This window comes from Tamandua tetradactyla, chromosome 12 (genome assembly GCF_023851605.1).
Source record: "Tamandua tetradactyla isolate mTamTet1 chromosome 12, mTamTet1.pri, whole genome shotgun sequence".
NCBI lineage: Eukaryota > Metazoa > Chordata > Mammalia > Pilosa > Myrmecophagidae > Tamandua > Tamandua tetradactyla.
This window is the reverse complement of record NC_135338.1, coordinates 36,481,285-36,501,399: the sequence shown is the minus strand read 5'-3', so window position 1 is coordinate 36,501,399 and position 20,115 is coordinate 36,481,285. Positions and strand designations below refer to the sequence as shown.

The 20,115-nt window shown below is 46.3% G+C and overlaps 1 protein-coding gene and 1 pseudogene across 9 annotated transcripts in view; both read right to left on the bottom strand.

The window, feature by feature from the left end:
* TMEM63C (transmembrane protein 63C) overlaps positions 1–20,115 on the bottom strand; it is a 92,860-nt gene that overhangs the window by 39,744 nt on the left and 33,001 nt on the right. For 8 of the 9 annotated variants that reach the window (XR_013160377.1, XM_077123173.1, XM_077123168.1 and 5 more), the window contains 5 exons: positions 14,320–14,381; positions 12,196–12,358; positions 11,556–11,635; positions 11,079–11,160; positions 8,017–8,054 (listed from right to left, as the gene is read on the bottom strand). Coding sequence is in view for 8 of the 9 variants with exons in the window: in XM_077123173.1 (XP_076979288.1) it covers positions 8,017–8,054; positions 11,079–11,160; positions 11,556–11,635; positions 12,196–12,345 (350 nt within the window). In the remaining variant the exon portion in view is untranslated. Of the gene's footprint in view, positions 1–8,016; positions 8,055–11,078; positions 11,161–11,555; positions 11,636–12,195; positions 12,359–12,696; positions 12,770–14,319; positions 14,382–20,115 lie in introns of all 9 variants that reach the window. The other variant, XM_077123170.1, reaches the window with a different exon arrangement.
* LOC143652657 (uncharacterized) lies at positions 2,107–7,338 on the bottom strand (annotated as a pseudogene).

The window sequence follows — 20,115 nt, the reverse complement described above, 5'->3', positions numbered from 1 at the left end:
AAATTATCATGGCGATGAATATGCAACTATGTGATGATATTGTGAATTGCTGAGTGTATGTGTTGGGAATGTTTGTGTTTCTTGTAATTTTTTTAATTAATAAAAAAAATAAGTAAAATAAAATAAACTATGGTAAAAAAAAAAAAATAGGCCTAAGAGTCATCCCCAAGAGAACCTCTTCTGTTGCTCAGATGTGGCCTCTCTTTCTCAGCCAACACAACAAGCAAACTCACTACCCTCCCCCTGTCTGTGTGGGACATGACTCCCAGGGGTGTGGACCTTCCTGGCAACGTGGGACAGAAATCCTAGAATGAGCTGGGACTCAGCACCAAGAGATTGAGAAAACCTTCTCGACCAAAAGGGGGAAGAGTGAAATGAAATAAAATAAATGTCAATGGCTGAGAGAGAGAGAGGCCATTGTCAAGACGGTATCCTAGAGGTTATTCTTATGCATTAAATAGATAACACCTTTTTAGTTAAGGTTAATAGAGAGGTTGGAGGGAACTGCCTGAAAATGTAGAGCTGTGTTCCCATAGCCATGTTTCTTGAAGATGATTGTATATTGACATGGCTTTTGCAATGTGACTATGTGAAAACGTTGTGTCTGATGCTCCTTTTATCTACCTTATCAACAGATAAGTAAAACATATGGATTAAAAGTAAATAAATAATAGGGGGAACAAATGCTAAAATAAATTTAGTAGATTGAAATACTAGTGATCAATGAGGGTAAGGGGTAAGGGGCATGGTATGTAGGAATTTTTTTCTGTTTTCTTTTTATTTCTTCTTCTGAATTGATGCAAATGTTCTAAGAAATGATCATGATGATGATATACAACTATGTGATGATATTGTGAGTTACTGATTATATACCAAGAATGGAATGATCATATAGTAAGAATGTTTGTGTTTGTATGTGGTTATTTTTCATAAATAAATAAATACAAAGAATCACCTGGAGGAATCTAATAAAAATATAGATTCCTAGATCCAATCCTCCCAGATTACGAGCTAACAATAATATCATAGTAATAACAATAAAAATACCATTAATAATATAAGAAGGAGGGCCACGGTGGCTCAGCAGGCAAGACTGCTTGCCTGCCATGCCAGAGGACCTGGGTTCGGTTCCCGGTGCCTGCCCATGTTAAAAAATAAATAAATAAAAATAACATAAGAAGGAATTTTAAAAAAAGAGAGATGTGACTCTTGCTAAAAATGGACTAATCCTCTCCCTCAATTATTTAAAATTTCACGACACTACAGAATCCCCTAGTAACGGGAGTGTTGTCTCTCAACTTGCCTCACATAAAATGAACTGAGTTATGAAGAGTAAGCCCCTCTCACAAAAAGGTAGGCAGATTTTGACACAAATTCACAAACCAATCGAGTGCTAGAAGCATCAAAATTCAGTTATTTTACAGTATGCACACACACAAACAAAACCTACTTTGAAACAATTTACTTGCATCTAACAGCAGTAAGAAAACTAAGCACTTTCATGGTCAATGACGCCCCTTAAAATTCAGGGTAAGTATAAAACAGCATTTTTTCCACTTAAAATTACTCCTGTCATTAAAGGCTTGCTCAAATTTAAGGTGAGTTCTTCTGATATTTTGTATATTTCAAATCTTCATAGAAACCAGGAAAAAAAAGCAGTGAAGGCTCTGTTTCAGTCAAAAACTCAATTCCCTGAAAATGCTACTTAACCCAGTTGGCATCATGCCCCAAGGCAGTGGGGATAACAAAAAAACGATCCCACTCCGCTTCATAAATAAACAATTATAATGGGCCTAGACAGCTTGGCATTAAAGGTCCACCCTAAACCTAAATGTTTACTTCTTAGCCGTAACTGTTGTACTGTGGCTGCAACTTCGCTTTCGTGTCATTCTATTTTATTAACAAGCTACATTTCTAGGTTGACAATTCTACCAAATATGGATATGGACATTTTATCTTGACTAAAACAACGTTGCAAATTGTGATCAACCAACACCTTCTCACCAATACCTCAAACATAAAAAAAAAAATGAGAATTTTTACAGAGACATCACGAATTGGTAGCTGCCCATTAACATTAAACAAACTAGACTCTTAAGAGTGGCTTCTCAACAGCATATCATTTTAATATAACCATTGTCTGGTCCAGGGAATACTAACAAGTGCCTTTTTTTTTAAGCATCATTGCAACAGCGTATTCCTGATTAAGTAAACCAGATTATGAGTAAATGAATGATACATGCCTGAAATGTCACGGTTTAAACTACAGTAGCCACTGGACTTAGGACTAGGCTTTGGGCCTAGAAGTAGACCGTGATCTTGACAGAGGTTTGGATCTAGGTGGTTCTTTTTGCCTTGATTCCTTCCCATATCCTGAGTCAGACTTACAATGTGATTTGGAATCTGTTTTGGAGGTGCCTCTAGTTTTGGTGTGAGATGCAGACCTAGAATGTGATTTCGCCTTCATTTCTTTCTTGGGCTGGAATCTTGGACCTTGACCTTTAATTGAATTTTGAGCTTGAAAAAGAGTGCTTTCAGTGTTTGAATCTATCCCTGTCGGAATCGCTTCTGCTATGCTGTGGTCTTCCAGTACGTCTACTGTTTCGAAAACTCTAAGATCTTCCCTGTGCCTGCCCATGCAAAAAAGAAGACAAACTGTAAGAGCTTCTATAGTTGTAATAAAAAAACCAATATGTTGATCTGCTCCTTCGTAACTTCGGCTTCTAGAACACCTTTATCTGTCATAATCGTCACAGCGTGGAGAGCCGTATACATCCCTCCTTTCCTTGGCTCTCCTTTGATGGTGTCTTCTGATCCCCCTGCACAAACTGGATTATAATTTGACATCCACAAATTCATTTTCTGTCCAATTTATGTAGCACATCTTCAGCATCACGAACACCCTCAAATTGAACATAAGCAAATCCTCCTGGATGACAGGTATAGAAATCACGTGGAACATATGCATCAACTATAGGGCCATAGAGACCAGACCTGGTGTCTTCGGCCACGTTCCTTATGAACAGAGATGTGTTGGCGGCACAGATAGCGGGACATGGTAGTGGCCTAGAGTCTCGGCCATCAGAATAATGGGCTCGACAAAATGTCTGCGGCTCCTATGGCAGAGGCTCCTCTTCTACTGATTTTGAAGCTGTTTTTTCTTGATTTGGCACTCAACCAATTACTGCAGCTCTTTAAATGTTTTCTAGATCTTGAGGACGATGGTTCTGCCCATTTTTGCTAGTTGCTTTGAAAGATTCTGTGGGGGAATGGCACCCTGGAGTGGTGGAGTGACTTACATTGCCATTTTGGTCAGCTAAAAGTGAAATGCATTGTTCTTTTGCTTAGCATTTAATTACAAGCATTTTCTGGCATCGTTTTATATTTTACCTAAACGTTTTCATGGTTGTGCAAAAGTAATAGTGACAATGGAGCACTGGCTCGTGGCTGGCCCCATGCTGGCTTCTTCTCTCCACTGGTGGATGGACCGTAGTTTACCCAGCTTTGCTCCTCTGCTCAGAATTGTAGGGTATGTGGAACTTCCAGTATCCAGTCCCATGTCCAGATCTGATCTACCTACTTATGTATTTTATTTAATTTTTATTTTGAAAAATTTCAAATTTACAGGACAGTGGTAAAAATAATACAAAATCCATAAAGAAATCCCAACATCCCTCTTCCCCAGATACCCAGAGCCATCATTTTTAACATTTTGCCACTTTTGCTGTATCATTTATCCATTCATCTATCTACATATCTGTCTATCTATTTTCTAAACATTTATGAGTAGACCGTATATATCATGTTGCTCGAACATGTAATACTTCCATGTATCTTTCCTAAGAACAAGGATATTCACTGTGTAACCACCTTAAGTACAGTTATGAAATTTAAGCACTTTAATACCGAAATAAAGCTTACAGTTTATGTACTATGAAGAACATATCCTCAAGATTTTCAATGTCCCCACTGATGAAATTATTCAGAGCTTTGAAATTTTTAACTGGAAGCAGCTAAAATACTTTCTGCTCTGAGTCTGAAAATTAAACCCCAGGGATGGATTGGATAAGAACTGGCAAGAAGGCTGAATGTTGGAGAGAGAGGATAGGGGCCTGTCTTGCCGCAGTCCAGGATGCCAGGATCGGGTCATTTGACAGAAATATTATGCTTGAGGTGAGGTGAAGTCTGAAGGAGCTTCCAATCAGGTGGAGAGAGCACAGGGCTGCACAGGATAAAGAATTTTCTTCCTGGACCAGGCAATTTCTGCTTCACCACTGGGGCCATTGCTCCCACTTCCACCAAAAGTCATGGCTCCAGGTAGCAGGCTCTCTCCACAGCTCCAAGTGTAGCCCTTATTTTGAGTGTGTCTGTATCCTCCTAGTCAATTCTTTCTTCTTCCCACCATCCCCCCACCCCCGACCTTCCAGCCAGGCATCTTTCCTTCTGCTCACAATTTATATTTCTCTGCTCTAGTCTCTTCTCCCTCCTCTACCTCTTTCTGGAAACCTGCCATACCTCAAGTCAATTTTAAAATAACTCTCCTTCTCTAAACTCTTCCATACTTCATTCCCATAAACTACAACCAGGTTCAAATGCTCATTACTCTAAAACAAAACAAGAAACTTGAACTTCACTCCCTAACGTGTTTCCCTTCAAGTTCCATACAATATCTTTACTTCCCTCCTCCCCCTCACTCCTCCAAAAGGTGATTTTCTCTGTCTTTACTTCTCCGACATCTCCTTATCTTGGAACGATCCTCCCAAAGGAGATCAAATCACCAAAATCAATGTCCTCCTCTCAGCTCTTATTCTACTCAATTTATGTACCATTGAAGGCTGCTGGCCACACCCTCCTTGGGGCATCAACCTTCCCTGGGTTCAGCCATCTGTGCCCTAGATGGTGGGAGTACCTCTTCTTCCTCCTGCCTCAACTAGACTCTCCCTTGGGCTTTCTGATCTTACCTTGGGTGACTCCTGTGCTCACAAGACTTCCAACTACGACCTCCACACACCAGCTTCCCAAATCTAAATCTTTCACTCTCACTTTTCTCCTAAGCCTTGATCTAGGTTTTTCATCAGCTTGCTGGTCAACTTGGATGCTTGCCTCCACCATATCTCCTCATTTTGTGTCAACTCTCCCAACTAGTGATATTATTGTCCTCCCCAGAAACTAGACCTCAAGTTCTCTCTCTTTTTTTCTTTCTAAAACTTTTATTTTGAAATACTTCCAAACTGCAGGACAGTTACAAAAATAATACAAAGCTCATATGGAGAACTCCAATATAATCCTAGACTCCCAGAACCCAGATCTACCAATTTTCTCCCTCCCTTAATCCAGGAGGAAGCCAGGTGGAATCCACAACCTATTGACTGTAGCCCCATGACCTCCCCCTGTTTGACCCTCCCTCATTGTTTCCCTGGTCACTGCTCTAGTTCTGGTAACCACTGCATCTCATCTGGACCGTTGACAGCCTCCTAAAGTGCTCGGCTTACCTCTGGTCTTTCTCAACTTTCATTCACTCCCATACTCCTGGCTACAAACAGATACGATTCTGAGTTCCCTGCTCAAAAACAGTCATTGGCTCTCTACTGCCTCTATAGCAAAACCCCAAATCTTTTGTACAGCAGTCAAGATCACAGCTGGCCCTTCTAGCCCAATCTCTTACTACCCTTCTCACCATGCACCCTTGCTTCTAGCCACACCAGAAGATTTACTGTTCCTGAAGCCCTCTCCCACTGTCTGCCCCATACCTTTACTCACACAATCCTTTACTTCTGATGTGCCATCCTTGTCACATGTGCCCAAATTCTTCCCATCATTAAAGGCCCTGATAAAAACCACACATTCTCTGAATCCCCCAGCTTGGATTAATTTCTGTCTCTCTCAAATGCCCGTCCCACAGCAATTCTAATCTCCCTATTATGACTTATATAGGGTGAGTCTTGCTAACCTTTGTTTCTCCAACTAGGCTGCACAGGTTTGTACACTGGGGGTCTGGGGCACTCGTCCTGCTCAACAAATGTATTCATCTGTCCTCTATGGCACAGGAAGCTGGGTGCACAATGCAATGTTTAGCCCTCTTCCTTCTCATGAAGGTTTCCTGGCAGAGGGGCCCTCACTGCTAGGAACCCTTGAAGGGGGAGGACACACATATGGGGACACACATACACACAGCTGTGTGCATCAACCTCTCATTTATGTGTGCAGGTCTAAGTGTGCACACAATCTCACACCAACAGTGACCCGGGCCTTCCTTTTCATGATCACAGGCACATGACAGGAACACAGGGACCCTACCACATGGACTTTGTCATTGTTTTGCATGCACCCTATTTCTCCCCACACAGACAATTTCTTTCCTGCCCTGTGTAGACTTAGTGGCCTGTCATCAGGTAGTGGCAAAAATCCAGAAAGTCAATCCTAAACTACCCCAAGGGATTCCTCTCCTCAAGGAAGAAGATGTGGTCAGCTTGGGCAGGGCCACTCACCCCAGTTTTCCTTTCCTCCTGCCCATGCAAGGCATTGGCTAAATTTGTCATCACCCAACTGCCTACCATTCATGAATTTGGCCAAGCCAAGGACCCTATAACCAGCCTGTACCACCTCTCAGGGTAACAAGCTCCAAATGCTCATTATTAGTTGAAAAGTAAAAAGTACAATTCCTTTGCAACTGTTGACAAGGATCACCTCTGAGGAGGGTAGTCAAGTTTCTCTTGACACACATGTATTTTTGTTAGCTTGTACACATTTAAAAAATTAACAAAGCAAAACTAGAGAGGCATCCAGGAATAAAAATTCTCTTTGAACCACAAACTAGTTGCATCTCCTCCCGGGGCTCTGGTCCATAATCAAGGGAAACTGGAGCCCAAGGCCATGGAGGGGCTCCCATCCATCGTGTGGGGTATCAAACACGAGAGGCCGCTCATCCTAGGCTCAGCCTGGGACTCCCAAGACCCAGTCAGGGTGCCCTGGGCCCTCTCAGAGTCCAGGGCCCTTCAGCAGGCCTGGGGGCACAGAGGTGTCTGAAAGGAGCTCATGGGAGTGGGATGGGTCTTGCCACAATGCATGAATGTTTCCTGCAAAGCCTTTAAGGGGCTAGCCATGGAATGGTGAGCATGGAGGCACCTGAAGGAACGAGTCCCATGAGGCTTTCAAACAAGGAAATTAGCAGCCGAGTCAGGCCCTCAGCTCATGTGGGCTCTGAGGAACAGTGAGGAGGCCCCCAGAGCAGGCACTGAGAGGCAGGGAAGGACCCTATGCAAGATGAACAGAGGTATTCGGGAGACCTCAGGGATGCATGGTGCTCTAAGGTGGAAGCAGAGCTGTGCATACGTGCATGCTCACGTGTGGTCTTTGTGCATGCGTGTGTATGTGTAGGCACCTACATATGTGTGCGTGCACACGTAGTGAGGGGTTAAAGCTCTGAGAGGCATCTTTTTGGCCAAGTATCTGGCTGGTGTTGGGGAATCAGGAGGAAACTGGTGAGAGGGGTCTGTTTCTTCTCCAGGCAGGGTCTGAGCACTAAAGAGATCCAGAAGGAGAGATGGGCAAAGGGTCTGTCCTTCTAAAATTCAGGGGCTGAAGCTGAGAGAGGAAGCTGCCCTTCTGCCCAGTGTTATTGACAAATAGGATTCATGATACTTGCAGAAATAAAGCAAACAGCACTGCAGAAATAATTTTTGTTCCTGGTTTGGAGTTCATGAAAGTGTTTTTAGAATCATGTGAGAAATGATTCAGCTGTTAAAAGTGGTCCTTTCCTGGGGATCATGGCAGAAATAAGACAGGCTGTGGACTGTGCCTTTGTCCAGTTCCCATTTCTCCAGCTGCAAGCCCATCTATGTTTTTCCTTCCCACCCAGGAAAGCATCATCTGCCTGAGCCAGGCCTAAGGTGGGAGCTTCAGGGCTCTGGCTCAGGCCTGGTCATCCAGGGCTGCGGGCTGCTAATTCTGGCAGGAGACCCCTACACTCACCTCCAAGGCAGCACCATCACAAGCTCAGAAAGCTCAGGTACTTACCTCATGCTTAGACTGTTGAAAAACCAGGAATAAAAGCCCTGGGAAGAAAAGAAAAGAAAAATGGTGAGAGCAACCAGGCCCCAAGCTACCCATAGGACCCCAGGCTGCCCTTGGCTCATCTCAGGTAGCATGAAGCAGCATCCTGAAGGGGCCTTGTTCCTAGATGAGAGAAGATGAGAAAGAGGCTGGGTCTTGGAAGGCAGCCACAGCTGGCTGAAAGAAGTGTCTCCTGTGAAGACATTCTACAGATGGCCATTGTGGTATAGGAGATGAGGTTAGAAGGAGGGCCTGGGAATGGAGGAGAGGCAGACCTCCTAGTAAGGACATTTGTTACTTTTCAGTCTAGTCTGCACGTCTTCCTTTTGAGAAACATCCCTCCCTCGCTGCACATGGTCTGGTGGACTGTGAGGAGTCAGCTCAGCTGACAAGACCATGGGATGGAACCCATGGTCACTGAACCTACCTCGCTCCACCCCCATTCCCATCTCCCCCACCCCTTCCAACTGGCACCTGCCCTGACTTGCTCCCAGGCTGTGGTGGGACCGTTGGCTTCGCTCCCACCACCCAACCCTGGATGAAGTCCTACCACTTCGACAGAACCAGTACAGGGTCTACCTCCCAGCATTCTCTCCTCATCTCATTTCTGCCTTCTTCAGTTTGATCTCTCTACTGCTATCAGGGCAATTTTTCTTCTTAAACATTTAAAAAATAAAATGATCTTTTCGTCATTGTAAAAAAAAAACTGAGACAGTGATGTTTCTAAAACTAAGGTGAGAACAACCTTGCGAGGTAAGTGTTACTGTCCTCATTCCCCCAGTGAAGGCTCCGAGAGATCCAGCGCCTGGCCTGACGCCCCACACTTTGTCAGGGGCAGTACATAAAGAGACCCAGTCTCTTGGAGGGATGATGGAAAGGATATGGTTCTACCCACTCACTGCACTCAACAAATGTTTATCAGATGCTAATTATGTGGTGGGCTGGACTGAGTGCTGGAATGCAGTGATAAACAAAACCAAGGTTAGTACCTGCTCTCCCTGGGGGGAAGCAGACATGACTAGACTGATCATGCAGATGGCGAGGTCATTAATGGCTGAGTTAAGGCCTTTGAAGAGAAGGAACAAGTTTTCCATGAACTGATAACAGAAGATCTAGGTCCAAATGGGATGGTCAGGGTTTTCTGAGGAAGGAGTGCCTGAGATTTGTGTGTGTTGTTGGGGGGGGGGGATCTTAACTGGGGGAAGGGTCCTTTGGGGTAGAGAAGAGAGAGGAGCATGTGAAAAGCATGGAAGGCCCCATGCAGGGGCTAGGAAATGGCACTTCCGAGTATCTAAAAGATGGCCTGTGTTTGGTTGGTAGAGGGTGGGAGGAGAGATGAAGTGGGGCAGGTAGACTAAAGGTCAAACCACCATGCCATGGGAAGGGATCTGCAATTTATTCCAAGGGCATTAGAAGGCCCTTGAAGGTCTACACAGTGAATGAAATGTCTCCATTTAGGAGGATGGCACAGGTAGGGTAGGGGACAGTTGTGGACATAAAGAGATCAGTTAGAGGCTATTGCAGTCAGGCAAGGGACAGATGGCGGCCTGGCTTGAGGGATGGTGAGAGATGGAGAGAAACAAAAGTGGGATGGTAAAAGCAACAGGACTTGGCAATGGATTGACCATGCTCAGTAGCCCAAGAAAGGGCGAGGGAAGTACATTTGGCTGGAAGATGGGGAGACTGAGACTGGGATCTGGAAACAAGTTGGGATTAAGGGATACCATGGCATATTCTGGACATATTAAGTCTGAAATGCCTTTATAATATCCACATAAAGAGATTTTGAAGGCTAATGGATAAATAGCAATGGAGCCTGGAGGAAGGTTTAGCTGGAGACATACTTTTAAGAGGCATCAGTGTAGGGAAAGAGTGCTGAGCACAGGGAAGAGGGTTTGGGACCGAGCTGTGGGGAAGTCTAGGCCTGGGGAGGAAACCGCAATGGATACTGGGGAGGAGCAGACAAAGAGGAAGAAGGAAAATCAGGAAAGTGCAATGTCGCAGAAGCCACCACGAGGGCCCGTTCAAGAAGGAAAAATGGTCTACAGGGTCACACACTTCTGAGATGAAGTAAGATGGAAAGTGAAGGACAGCCATTGGACTTAGTAGCATGGGGCCGGCGATGACTCTGGGGACGATGTGGATGGAGCAATGGAGTGGAAGCCGCATTGGGATGGGTTAAGGGGGGAAATGGAAACGGCAAGTACAGACTACTTTTTCAGGAGCTTGGCTATGATGGGGCAGAGGGACCCATGCTGGGGATGTGGGAGGGGAAGGGAAATGCCCATGGCTCCCTCTGAAACTGCATTTAGGTCTCCACTCAGATGCCTTCCTATCCCCAAACCGTCCCTGACCACCATCTATCAAATGGCTCTTTCCCATCATTGTTGAGTGCCTTCCTTGCCCACTTTTCCTTGTGTACATCGCCCCATCTGACATGCACCCGTCTGTCTCCCCACCCTGGGAGAAGGCACCATGAAGCAGGAGGTGGTCTTTTTTTTCTTCACTGCCCAGCCCCCAGACCAGTTCCTGGCACACAGAAGGTGCTTCATAGGGAATGGCTGAGCAAGCCTGGGTGGGAGGGAAGTGAAGAAGTGGGGAGGACTGCGTCCCATCAGGCAGGTTCAGGCAGCAGGAAGTGGAGGGAACCCCTTTCCAATGACTTGAATCTTCTATGTGAAGTGGGAGGTAAGTCTATGGCTCAAGGTGAGGGGGGGTCAGGACTAGAACTGCAAGGAAGGATGGAGATGTGAGGAGAAGAGAAAAGTTAATTAAAAAAATTCCTCTAAAGCTTACTTGGTGCCCTGAGAGGTAAGGGAGGTACAAATAATATCTCTATCTTTCAGATGGGGGAGCAGACTTGGTGAGTCAGAGCAATTTGTCCTAGGATGCCTTGCTAGAAATCTTTGAGACTTCCTGACTGCAGAGGCCTTTTGCTCAAGCACCACATTCCTTCTAGTTCACACCAGAACTGCCTGCTCACAGCCAGGACTTCCACCCAGCCCAGACCCACCCCCAGCACTCACCTTGTCCTTGTGTTCCATCTCCAGGGAAATCTCTGAGGGAGAGGTCTTCTCACTCTGCTCGCCAAGGATCAGCGAGGTCAGGCTACCAGCCAGGAGAGGCAGCCAGAGGCAGAAAAGGAGAGAGGAGGCCTCAGATGCCTGCCTTGCCCCCGCCTCTGGCTCCCTGAGCTGAGAGCTGCAGGGCCCCCTCCTACCCGCCCAGGGGCAGGCTTGCCTCTGCTCATTTGCTAAGACACAGCTCTGGGTACAAGCGATAATCACTCATCACGCCAGGTGCATGATGAGTCTTAGGAGTCAAGCCCTGGGATCCAGAAAGTCTAAGACTTGAGGAGAAAAAGTGACCTTGTGCCCAGAGATGGCTGCCCTCCAAGTGCCCTTCCTGCAGGGAGGGCCAGAGCTAGGCGAGGTTTGGTTGAAAGACGGCACCTGCTGAGGAGATGCCTGCTGCGGTTGGGGCACCTCTCAGCCCCTCCTCACCTGTCGTTGTGCATCAGCAGAGCAAGGCGCCCGTAGTCCCATGCGGCTTTCCGAAGGAAGGAGTAAAGCAAAATGATGATCTACAGGCCAGGAAAAGCGACTCAGGGCTGGAGAGTACATGGATGTCTTTCCCTCAGCCAGACCCCTGCACCCCCAAGGCAGATCCTATCCCCGAGGCTCCCTGGGGCTCTCTGGGGCTCCCCCTCTAGATGGTGAGCTCTGTCAGGGTAGGGGCTGTGCTGTTTTCAACTCCGTATTCCCAGGGCCCAGCAGTGTCCTGGCACAGAGGAGTTTGCAGGTGAAGGAGCCAGTGGAATGTTTAGAGCTATTGGACAAGAACTCCCCTTGAAGATATCACCAAAGGGAGAGAGAAGGGGGGCCCAAAGGCATTGGCCACATGTACTTTTGGACGATGGTACACAGAATATCATAATTCCAGGAATTCTGACCCTCCAGTCACCTCTCTCCCCGAGGCTTACCCAGCCAGGTCGCGCTGGGCAGGACTAACACCCAGCACATTTGCAGCACTACAGCCACAGCCCATTTGGACCACTGGGACCCTCTTTCATTACTTGTGAAATCTGACCCTCCGCCCCGGCTGAGCCCTCGCTGTGTGCCCGCTGCGGTGCCCGAGACTCACCACCCACAAGATGATGTTGAGCAACAGCACAGTGGGGATCCCCCCGAAAGGCTGTCCCTGGAGGACGGTGCTCTGAGACTGGAAGCATTCGCCCTTCGTTAAGTTCTGTGCCTTTTCCATCTCAGTCAGTTTGTCTGGCAAGACAGTCATCTTGGGAGGCTCCCTGGTGAACAGATGGGTCTCTGGGTTAGACGTGAGGGCTCACTGTCACTTTGCAAAACACAGAAGCTGGGGAGTTGGGGGAAAGAGCATTTGAAGGCAGCAACCAGGCTGGGTCTGGATCATGATGCCAGGCTTGGAAATGTTTTGGAAGGTGACAGCTCATGAGATGGCATGCAGCCCTGCCCTGGAAGAGAACAGGCTCCTCAAACCCAGGAGCATGATGGCAGAGCACCTCTGACTCCCTGGGATAGTTCTTATTTTGTACTATATGATCCCTTTCAAAAAAAAAAAAAAAAAGATTTGTAAAATGCACATCCGGATGGGACTTCCTATTTGTACCTTGTGAAGTTTTCCTTATATAGAAGTCGATAAACCTCATAAATGTGGGTCAAACCGTGGCGTGGAAAAATTCCTGTTGGAAGACAGAACCAGTGCATTCATGGGATGCCCAGGCAGGCAAGGCTCCATGATGATCATCTCTAACATTCTACAATTCTCTGACCCAGTTCCCAGCAAAGGCAATAGATCTTAAGCTTAAATTAGGTAAGGATGTAGAGTGCCTGGCACACAGCAATGACTCAGTAAGGACCCTGTCCTACCTCACACTGGAGCCAGGCAGATAGGCACCTGCCCGGGGGCCTGAGCCAATCCACTGAGACAGAGTATCTTGGTGTGACACAAATGCAGAACCCATGGATACTGTTAATCAATACTCTTTAGGCAAGGGTGAAAGTGGAACGTGTGGGTGAAAATTGGAAGGGACCGGTAGTTGCTTGAACAACTCTGAAAAGTTATTCTGGTCCCCAAAGAGCATTCATTTTGGCCCCAGACATTACCTCACCCTAGAAACTCTCCAATTGCATTTTTTAAAAAAGTAGGCTCATCCATTCATTCAGCACATGTTTGGTGAGCAACTACTTTGTACCAGACAGATGCTAGTGATGTATCCGTTAACAAGACTAGTAGAAGTCTCCGTAACTAAACAATTAGGGAAGACCTCTCCGAGAAGACGACATTAGCACAATGACTTGAAGAGTCAATGACTTGCAGCTGTGGGAGAAACAGAGCACAGCAGTCAGGCAGAGGGAAAAAGCCCTGAAGTGGAAGGTTGCCTGGAATATTTTGAGGGAGAGCAGGTAGGTCAATGAAACTGGAGTAGACAGAGTGAAGGGCAAAGGAGGTGGGGGCAGGGTAAACTGAGCCAAGGAGTGGCATGGAATGGTTTATGGATCACTTTGGCTCTTGCACAAGGATAGATGGGGGTGGGTGAGGAGAGAAGCAGAGAAATAAAAGCAGAGATGTTAGTTAGTAGCAATCCAGGCAAGAGATAATGGAAGCCTGGACCAGGATAGAAGGAGTGGAGGTGGAGAGAATTGGTCAGATTTTGGAAACATTTTGAAGGTGCAGCCAAAAAGATCTGCTGACAGATTGGATGGAGAATACGAGAGAGAGAAAGGTGTCAAGGATGTCTCTAAAGTTTTTGACTTGAGCAACTGGAAAAACTAGATGGGAACACAAATCCATTCACTGGATGGGAACACAAACACTTCTCACACTCCAAGCATCCAGACTGGCTTCCAACCTAAGCAGCAAGCCTCTTGCTTTTCATTTCCCTACTTTCTGCTCCCTTCTCTGCTTAGACATCCAAGGTTTTGGCCTTTCTACCCCAGGTAGCCAGTTAACTCATTTACATTAACATGTCAATGACTCACAATAATTTTATTGATGGTACATTATCATAGTAAGCCTTCTGCCAGGGGATCAGAGCAGAAGCAATGGTATTTCTGTCTCTTGGTGGATGGGGCATGCATTTTAGCTATACTTCAAGGTCAGGTATGGCAGGAAGCTGCATACCTAGCATACTAGATAGCCACTAGGGGAGTCGGTGCTAAGGAAGCAGGTGGCGGAGCCTGTGGGAAGGTGAATCCCACCAGTCTTGAAGGCCTTAGGCAAGCTTCCTACCTGAGCTAGTGTCCAGCAAGGGTCCAAGTCAGGCCCGGAAGCTCCACTCAGCTATGGGATGGCTGCAAAAAGAACAAATACAGGAGGGACCATAAGACTTAAGGACAAACAAACCTCTTCACTGGCTCCATTACCCCTTGGGGTTCCTTTCCTCTCATCCTATATCAGTTATGTGTTTTGCAAATAGTTTCTTCCAGTCTCCTGCTTATCTTTTCATTTCCTTAATGGCGTCTTTTGAAATGCAGAAATTTGAACTTTGATGAAGTCCAAATTATCATTTTTCTTTTATGAACTGTGCTTTTGGTGTTGTATCTGTATCTAAGAAATCTTTGCCTAACTCAAAGTTTTAAAGATTTCCCTATGTTTTCTGCTTACATATTACAGTTTTGGCTCTTATATTTAAGTCATTAAATATGTTATTTTGAGTTAAATTTTGTGAATGGTGCAATTAAGGGTCATCTCTTTGCATATGGATATTCAGTTGTCCCCGCAGCATTTCTTGAATCTTCATCTTTAAAATGAGGGGAACATCTTGTAACTCCCTCTCAGGGCTGTCTGTGGACTCAAGTCAGACCAGAGATGAGAAAAGGTTTGGTAAAGTATTACATGCCACAGGGACTTGTGACTGTTGAGTTAATAGTTATACTCAGTGCGTAAAAGGGTGGGCCTGGACTGTGCAGGGCTTTTGGCTGCCACCCAGCTTGGGTACTGGTTCCTGTCTTTTTCTACTCCTCAACTCCTACTCCCTCATTCCCTCTCATTCTAAACGTTTCTCCCTCCCTCCCTCCACTACTCCCTCCTTCCCTCTGTCCTTCCACAAATAACAGTTGGATTATTCATCGACCATGTTCCTGGCATCCCACGAGGTTCCCATCTGCATGAGGCTCCCAGCTTCACTGGGGAGATGTGCAAGCACTCAAGGCACATGTTAGACACCACGGTAGCCCAAATAAAGGGAGCCACGTGCAAGGCCTGTGCACACTTGAGTGGGGTTAAGAAAGTCTTCCACAAAGAAGTGAATTCCAAGCTGAGATGAGAAGGAGATGGAGGGCGTAGCATGGAGTGGTGGGAAACTATACTTGGGCAGAAGGAACCATGCTGGCAAAGACCCAGAGGGGAGACCAAGCACAGTTTTCTGGGAAAGTGCGAAAGAATAGGCATGGCTAGAATGTAAAATGCTCACTGTTTTGTTCATTCATTCTCTGAACAAGAATTCATTGAGTATCTACTCTTGCCATGTCCTGTGCATCAACACAGCTGATCAGCCTGCAGGGGAGGTGAGGAAGGAAAGGAAAGGAGATCTTCACCCCATCCCACCTCAGTACCTCAGATTTCTCAACCAATAGCAATAAGAGAGGCTGCTGCTGTGAAAACTCAGAGCCGTGCCATGCCTTTCTTCCTCACCCTTCACAACTCCTGGACCTCCCTTCTTTCTGGAGAACTAGCACTTGGGTGTGAAGGGAGAGGCAGAGAATACAGATTCTGGTTTTCAGGAACCAACACGCAAGCCCTGGAAAGAATAAATCTTGACGTACAAGGGTGCTAAAGGAATATTGAGCACTGTCTGGCCTGGAGCAGGTAGCTCCAGGGAACTCATCTCTTTGGGCATCAATTTTCAAAAGAGACCAAAAAGAAACCATTCAGGTCCATGGTGAGGAGCAGGTGCCCTGCACACAGATCTGGGCTTGAAGCCCACATCTCCGCTTCCCAGTGGTGTGACCATGGACAGTGACTTCACTCTCTAAACCTCAACTCCCATATCTGGAAAACAGGGGTAATTAAAGCCCTGGCTCCCAGGGTTATGGTGAAGATTAAATAGGATAATCCACATAAAGTCCCTTTAGCAGGGCTAAGTAACAAATAACTGCACAATATTAACCAGTACTAGTCATTGTTTTTCTCAGTCTATTTGTGAAATCGTGGTAAAGGTTGATTTTTACCATGGCTTATCCCTGGGCTCCTTCCACTTACTCTGTTCTGGCGGCAAGAGGAGAGGTGTGGGGGCTGAAAAGGACTGCCTCAACCGCAGGCGGCCACAGCCTCTGCTCTTTTTGTGCAGCAAAAGCAAACAGCCTTGCTTTGGAGGCCAAGGAGGGTGTTTGCTTTTGCTGTTAAGGCTGGCAGGGGAGGTCAGGACTCCTGGGTCCTGCTCGTCCTCTCTCACAGAGGATGATCTTTCTCTTCTCCCATTTCTCCCCCATCCTGGCTTCCTGTGGCAAAAGCCAGAGGCTCAGCCCTAGGACTGGGAAAAATGTTCCTTGGCAAATGAGCAAAGACTTCACAAAAGAACTGCTTTCATCTTTCTTACCCCTCTCCCCACCCCCCATTTTTCCTTTCCATTGAGCTGAATATATACAGGCCAAGTCCTTTTGGGAGTAACCCTATATCTCGGGGATGACCCCAAAGTTAGGGTGGGACAGGAGGCCATGGGGCAAGGCCATCTTATTAACAGTTAACATCTATTAAGCATTTACTATGGGCTAAGAACTTTTCATTTAAATACTAGCTCATTTAATCCTCACTCTGCTAAGAGGTGGGTACTAGAATAGTGCTTTTTTTAAAAAAATAATTAATTATTTATTAAAAAAGACAAACGAACTAAAACATTAACATGTGATTATTCTGTTCTACATATATGATCAGTAATTCACAATATTATCACTTAGTTGCACATTCATCATTTCTTAGACCATTTGCATCAATTCAGAAAAAGAAATAAAAAGACAACAGAAAAAGAAATAAAATGAAAACAGAAAAGAAACAGAGAATATATACCATACCCCTTATCCCTCGCTTTCATTGATCACTAGCATTTCAAACTAAATTTATTTTAACATTTGTTCCCTCATTACTTATTTTTATTCCATATGTTCTACTCGTCTGTTGACAAGGTAGATAAAAGGAGCACCAGACACAAGGTTTTCACAATCACACAGTCACATTGTGAAAGCTATATCATTATTCAATCATTATCAAGAAACATGGCTACTGGAACACAGCTCTACATTTTCAGGCAGTTCCCTCCAGCCTCTCCGTTACATCTTGAATAACAAGGTGATATCTACTTAATGCATAAGAATAACCTCCAGGATAACCTCTCAACTCCGCTTGGAATCTCTCAACCATTGACACTTATTTTGTCTCATTTCACTCTTCCCCCTTTTGGTCGAGAAGGTTTTCTCAATCCCTTGATGCTAAGTCTCAGCCTATTTTAGGGTTTTTCTCAATTCCTTGATGCTGAGTCCCAGCTTATTCTAGGATTTCTGTCCCACATTGCCAAGAAGGTCCACACCCCTGGAAGCCATGTCTTACGTAGATAGAGGGAGGGTGGTGAGGCTGCTCGTCGTGTTGGCTGGAGAGAGAGGCCTACATCTGAGCAACAAAAGAGGCTCTCTTGGGGGTGAGAATTGTGATTATTTTAACAAGAAGAGAAAACTAAGGCCCGAGGTCAGTGTTAGTAAGAGCCAAAATGGGCTCTTGAACAGAGGCAGTTTGCAACTATCTGCCCTGCTGCCTCCTGGGCCCTTTGAACCTCTAATGGACTGGCAGTGCTAGGAAAGGGGCAGAGGCACAGGCTGATGTCCATCAACCCCTAGTTCAGGGATCCGACCTTCCACAGCCCTCCAGGTGGTGCAGTGAAAAGTACTGTGGACTGAGAGATTCCAGGAGCACTAAGCTCTGGTCCACCTCAGTGGCCTTAGGCATGTGTCCTCTCTTCTTCAGCCACAGCCTCATCACATATAAGATGAAGGGTTTCAGTAGGAGGTATCTGAGGACCACGCTGGAACTAGGCGTCTACATGTCTCAGAGACATAGCTTGCAGAAACCCGGCCTCATTTCCTGCCACTGCCCTGAGCCCAGTCTGCTCCACCGCCTCCCCCTTGAGTTCTCAGGGACTAGTCCATAGGGCCTGCACTTTGGTCTGGATGAGAGACAAACTGTTGCCATAGCCACAACCTAGGAGAAAATGGTGTGGATGGGGGGCCACCCCAGCCTCCTCCCCTCAACCCTGCTCCCAGTGTACGTAAAGCTACAGCTTCTGCCCTGCTGCCCCCTTGCCATGTGGCCTTTGCGGAATCGTCAATAATTCACCATTTTGTCAACAATGGGAGCGATTATCTCCCATGGTTCTGGACCTTAAACAAACCAACCATGGGCATAGACTCCCCTTCCTCTCTGCATCTCTCCTTGTATACTCCTCTCATGCTCTAAATTCTCAGATTGCCCTTCATTTCCAGTCGGTCAGCTCTGTGGCTTAGGTTCTCTCTCTCACTGCTGGTGGCCAGGTGTGCCTTGGAGGAGGGGGAAGAGGGGAATGAGAGGAGAGGGGTGTTAATGAAAGGAAGGGATTTGATTAAGCCCTTCCCCTTGTGTCAACTGATACATCTTCCCCTACACTGCTCTCTAGTCCTCAGTCTCCTCATATTTTCACAACAAAGAATAGTTTGCTCAACTTTACATACAGAGACATTGAGGCACTGCAGGCTAAGAGACTTGTCTAAGGCTGACGAAAGTGGTGAATTTGGAAACAGAACTTGGGTTTTCTGGTTCCTGGTTCCAGTTCTGCACTCTTGGATCAGTGGCCCCTCACTGCCCAGCACCATCCTCACCACCCGCCACTCTCCTCTCCGTTTCCCATGTACAGGAGCAGCCAGTTCCCCAACAAGCCTGCAGGCTCCTGGGTGGCAGGACCATGTCTTTTTCTCATACTTTCCCCACAATGACCAGCATGCAGGAGGCCTCAATGAGGGTTGGATAGTCCTTTAACCAGGGCCAGGAAAGAATAAAATGTGGGAGTTTTGCACACTTTTGCATAGTATGCAGAAGGCACCTGAGTCCCTTATTTTTGCCTCTCCAGAGCACGTACTTGGTAGCCAACTCTCCTTTCCCAGGTCTCATAATAGTGGGGTGGAGGGATTTTGTATGGAGACATGTGAATCTGGTTCTATTATTTATTAGCCACTACATAATAAATTGCAGTGTTGTCTTCTCGTCTACAAAGTGGATGTCATTACATCTATCCTGCCTGCCTCAGGGTGGTTATAAGGATAAGTTAAAGGACATAGTGCATGGAGACTTTTTGGTAAACTATGAATATCACAAATGTTGGGTGTTGCCTTTGCTATTCCTTTCCTAGGATTGATGCCAGGCTTCCCTCAGAAGCCCCTGAGGTTTAGCTGGCCTCCCCTCCATTGTCCTTGAAGCCTCAGCATGGTGTGAGTGGACTGGGGTTCAACCTTGTCATCGGGCCCACTATGTAAGCTGGGTAATAAAAATAAGGCAGCCAATGACTTTCAGCACCATAGACAGCGGCACACAGAGCAGAGAATCTTTGCCAGAGCTCTGTGGACAGGGCGGGGCAGTGTTCACTAGTGGTCCTGGCCCAATAATAAGACTAAGATTGAACCTGTTAATGCATCATCTGGGTTAACAAATCTATTAGGTTGGGGCGGGCCACGGTAGCTTAGCAGGCAAGAATGCTTGCCTGCCACGCCAGAGGACCCAGGTTCAATTCCCAGGGCCTGCCCATATTAAAAAAAAAAAAAAAATCTATTAGGTTGCATGTTGGATATAGCTGCAGAAGCTAAAAAGCACATTCCCAAAAGTCCTTTGCAGCTGGGTCTCTGGCTACAGATTAGGTTTCATCCGGTAGATGCACTTGAGATGGATTTACAAGGTGGAAGGGAGGAGGCCATCTTTCTGTGCTTTCACTCTGTTCTGCTGATAAGCGGGGTTGACGTTCTCTGGAGCAGATTCGAATGCCCAGCCTCTGGCTGCTGGGTGGGGGTAGGGTGG